The following is a 4,836-nucleotide window of genomic DNA, read 5'->3' as shown; positions in this document are numbered from 1 at the left end:
CGGGGGGACGCGGCGGCCGGGCCGGGGGCCGGGGCCGGGCCGGGGCCAGGGGCCGGGGCGGCCGCAGAGCCCGAGCCGCGGCGGCGCCTAGAGATCGTCTTCGTGTCATCGGACCAGGACCAGCGCCAGTGGCAAGACTTCGTGCGGGACATGCCGTGGCTGGCGCTGCCCTACAAGGAGAAGCACAGGAAGGTGAGCGGCGCGGGCCTCGTCGGCGGTGCGCAGCCCGCGCGCTCCCGGGAGCCGGGTTCTCGCCACCCCCTGCTCGCCCACCCACTCCACTGTCTTCCTGCCCACCTTCTCCATCTTCTCCCTCTTCTCCCCTCCTGCCTCTCTCTGTGCCCGCACGCCATCCCGGGACCCCGCCGAGTTGGGGCTCCCGCAGCAACTCCTCGGTGCGGTGCTACGCTGCGCCCGCACTGGGAACTTTGACACTCTTTGGCCCGTTGGACCTCGGCTGGTGTCCTCAGTAGTCGAGAGTCCGCACATGTCCGGAGCCTTTCGTAGGGGGATGGCTGCGCTCGGAGGTCCCGACTCCGTGACGGCCCCCTCCCATTCCTCCAAAGGTGCGGGGCCCCTTCCTTGCCTCAGCCACTGGACTCACCGCAGATACCTGTGGTGGGTAGGGGTGGGCCCCCTACCCATAATGCCCAAACCAGGAAGTTTTCCTTCTGTCCGAGAGAAATCTGCTTTCCTGGGGTCCCCTACCCCTAGGACCAGGGACCTGCAGGCCGAGTTTGAGGTCAGGCTTAGAGAGGCAGTTTCTGACTATGGCTTTGGGCGAGAAGGTAGCTTCGCTTTCGCCCTCCCTTCGCCTCCCTCGCCCCCCACCTGGGCTGAATTAGTGGCCACAGGGGAGCTTTTCATTGTCTGACTATCCAGCCGTCCTCCCCAGATGACTCCCAGGCACACGGGTAGTCTACTAGCAGATTTCCTGGTGACCCACTGTTGTCTTGGCATACTTCGAATTAAATGCTGAACTGATCCCATGGGTGTAGATTGATTGGAAGAATGAGGATTTGGGGAAATTTATGCTTTGCTGTCAACGTCTTATTCAGTTTGCTGCTGAAATCAGTTTGGGTTTCTTTCGGGTGAAGGTGTCTGCTGGAATAAAACAAATTCAGGACGTTTCGTATGAAAGGAAACAGAAAAAGTTTGGAGTTCTCTTGCTTAATTAGTCTATGTGATGGAACATGTGAATCCAGCCCCTTCCCTTTCTGAGGAAAATCTCAGTTTATGAAGTGGAGAGGAGGGCTATTCTGGGGGCGTTTAGGTTGCTCTAGGGACAAAGGTAACACATGCCATGTGTTTCTTGTATGTGTACAGAATCTTGTTGAGAAGCATGATTTAGACTTAGCCAGAGCAGAAGGCTTGTACTGTGACCCCCAAATGTCTCGGGTAAATCATCCATCCCAAAGCACTGTAAGTACAGACTTGGGATTTAAAGTATGAAATACAGCTTAACAAATAAGGTTTGTAAATTTAACATTGGAAAAATATGGGTTCTCCAACCACACAGAGGCAAACTTGGTATTTTTTAGGTTATTTTGCCCCTATTTGATTTCCCTGCTTGGTAAGAGTATGAATATGTATAGACAGTACTTTTTGATTCAAAATATGGACTCCTTTGTTTTCCTTGGTGGTTGTTTTTATAATTGTTTAGGGGAGAAATAATGTTTAGAAAGTGATTTTCCAAAAAGTATTATCATTGTTATGGCAAATTTCTCTTATAGACCAAAGTCTATTTGAATTAATGTCCTTATTGGGCAATAGAAGTGATTTCTAGCTTTTTGAAAACATACAGTGATGGTAAAATGTTACAGACCTAAGGCTTATTGCTGTGTTTTTTACAAAAGGAGAAATAAATTTGCTGTCTAGTAAAAATATGGAGCAAATTAAGATGTTTTACAGGTTCTTAAAGTTTTTCTGAAAAGGGAGAGTAGTATTTGATATGACTTAGGGCCACGTCTGGTTCTCTATACAGTCTCGGCATGAAATAAGTATTCTCTGGCCCTGACCTGGACCTGCTAATTTTACCATGATGAAAGTCTGGATGACACAGGGCAGATTCTATTCAGTGCAGTTCAGAATCCTGGACATGCCCAAATCATGATGCATGAACATCTCAAAAAATGATTTTTTGCTTAGCGTTTTTCTCATGCACATCCTATACTTCGCTTTGTTTACCAAAACCAGTTCAGTTTTCGAGGAGGTAGTTTCTGCCCCCTGGATGTTTGATGTTCTTGAATTGGCAACTTAAGATCTGACCCCAGAAGCATTCTTATCTTCGATGATACATACCAGGTAAAAAGACTCCAGCTGTGTTTCTTATGGAAAACATACTTTTAGAAATTACACACAGAAAAAAGAAAAAGAAAGAAATTACAAACCCGTGTATGCCCCAGACCAAAGAGATTAAGAAGCAGTTCCTCTTCTGCGACTGAATTTTTGTCACTCTGGTTGGAAATTAGAGTGCTTAGAAAGAGGTCTATGAGCTCGTGATGCTAATTTCAGCATAAGAACAGTGAAAAGCCCAAGGCACCCTCAGTTCTGGCACTGGCTGAACACTTAACTTGTTGATATACTCTGTCCACGTTGTTTCACCAACTATAAAAATAGTTTTAAAGAAGAGAATTTTGTTTTACAGCGAAGGGAAACCAGAGTTCCAGAATGCTAATTTTTTTTTAAAGTTCTCATTAACATTTGTTCTTTAAAACCAGTCGTCTCCTTCTTCCCATTGGGATAACAAAGGGAATGGTTCTAATTAGTTATTGGCTGGCATTTCTCTAAAGAAAATTGAAAAATTATGGTGGGGAAAGAAACTGCTGTGTGGTATTCTTTTTCTTCTTTTATTAATTTCTCCTTTATATAGTAAAAGAGTCTGGGATGACCATATATGTTAAGCCTGCATTTTGCCTGGCTCCTCTCACCTTGATTGGAACTTTGAGAAAACGCCAAAGGAAAGGATTCTAGCATTTTTTTTTTTTTTCTCTTCTTCATTCTTTTTTCTAAAAAGAAGTTGTCCTGTTTTTGCTTGTTTTAGTGATAGGTACAAAAGTAATTGCAGCTTCGTTTTTTGGCTTCCAAAACACACATTATTATATAGCTGTATAGAGATTGTAATTAGATGGTAATAGGACTTTGAGTGCATTTATAAGAACAATTTTGTCAGGAAACCTATAATCCCGAAGTTAAGGCAGTTAGACTTGTTTTAATAAGTAGGTTGGTAGACGTTTTTCAGATTTCTAAAGAGAGAAAATGGGTAGTTGGAAAGTGGTAAAGATTTGGACTTTGGGGATTTGGTCTGTCCCTTTAGTATAAGTTATTCAGTTGTCAAAACTGGAGACTCCACGTTAGTGTCATAGATGTGAGCGCGCTGGGTTTGGTTTTAAAGCCCCGAGACTCAGCTTTGCCTGGGCTGGATGCTTGATGGAAGACATTTGCTCAGTGTGGGTGCCCTAACATCAAAGGGTTCAGACTCATTGGCCTCCCTCTGGACAGGTTAGTTAGGCTCTGGTGTGGTCCCAGAACTTCCTGCATGACAAAAGGGAAGAGAAAGTCTCCAGAGTCAGGGGAGTCCCGGCTGCATCCCCTGGTCATCGGGCTCCAGCCAGTGGCAGCGTCTTCATCCTCTGGCCTCCCTCTGTGGGTTGCTCGCTCTGGCTGCTCTGGGTGGCCCTTTGATTCAGATTAAATTGGAGGCCTGGCCTGGAATTCACCTGAATCCTTTTGGCTCTCTGGGTGGGGCAGGGTTTGGTAACAACCCAAATAGTCTTAGAGCTCCGTCTTTCCCACTCTTCCTCAAATCCAAACACTAGCCAGGAAGAGAATGATGTATATAACTCCAAAAGATAACCATCTGTTTTCTTATTCACTCTCAAGGTGGTAAAAGATGGCAAATGATAGTACAGCTTTGAAAATTAGGATTTTCAGAGGGCTGGGGTGTGGTGGCTCACGCCTGTAATCCTAGTACTCTGGGAGGCTGAGGCAGGTGGATTGCCTGAGCTCACAGGTTTGAGACCAGCCTGACCCAAAGCAGGACCTTGTCTCTAAAAACAGCCAGGCGTTGTGGCACACATCTGTATTTCTAGCTACTCAGGGGGCCTAGGCAAGAGAATCATTTGAGTCCAAGTGTTTGAGGTTGCTGTGAGCTGTGATGCCACAGCACTCTACCGAGGGCAATGAAGTTAAGAATTTGTCGCAAAAAAAAAAAAGAAAAGAAAATCTTTTCTTTCCTCATAAAGAGCCTGGACCAGCTCCCACTGGTGTTTGTTTCCAGGACTTGAATCAGTCTAATAAAAGACAATAGTCCAATTAAATTCTTAAAATAAGGGCAATGTTCCTTGAGAGGCTTTTTCCTTGTTCCATTATTTGTAATGTGTATTTCAGTCTTGTTTTTCTTCTCTGCGTAATGAAACAATCTAGTATGATGGCTAAAAATATAGATTCTTGTCCTTCTGCCCAAGTTCAGATCCTGGTCCTGCCAGTTATTAGCTGTGTGTCCTTGCGCAAGATACTGTACATCTCTGTGCCATGGGTTTCTCATTTGCAAAATGGAGATGATAATAGCACCTGCCTTATAGGATTGTTGTAAAGACTACATGAGATAATATACATGTTCCTGGCATACAGTAAGTGCTCAGTAAATGCCAGCTATTATTATTTGTTAATAAGTTATCATGAAGTACTATTTCGTAGCTTAAGCCTTTTGAGTGTATCACATTACAGGATTGTTAAACTTTTATGAGGCATATTTTTTAACTTTCAAACTTATGACTCACAAGCATACACAGGTATATGGTGAAGGAGTCCAAAGAATTGCCTTGCAAGAGATTA

General features: G+C 44.8%; 1 protein-coding gene across 1 annotated transcript in view; it reads left to right on the top strand.

Annotated features, from left to right (window-relative positions):
- Positions 1-4,836, top strand: part of NXN (nucleoredoxin) — a 158,513-nt gene that overhangs the window by 184 nt on the left and 153,493 nt on the right. Inside the window, 1 exon segment of the mRNA XM_023519252.1 lies at positions 1-192. This exon segment is cut by the window's left edge and continues 45 nt beyond it. Coding sequence (XP_023375020.1) covers positions 1-192 — 192 coding nt within the window.

Source organism: Otolemur garnettii, unplaced genomic scaffold (assembly GCF_000181295.1).
Source record: "Otolemur garnettii isolate 467f Iridium unplaced genomic scaffold, OtoGar3 scaffold00166, whole genome shotgun sequence".
In the NCBI taxonomy this organism is placed as follows: domain Eukaryota; kingdom Metazoa; phylum Chordata; class Mammalia; order Primates; family Galagidae; genus Otolemur; species Otolemur garnettii.
This window is presented reverse-complemented; position numbering and strand designations above follow the sequence as displayed.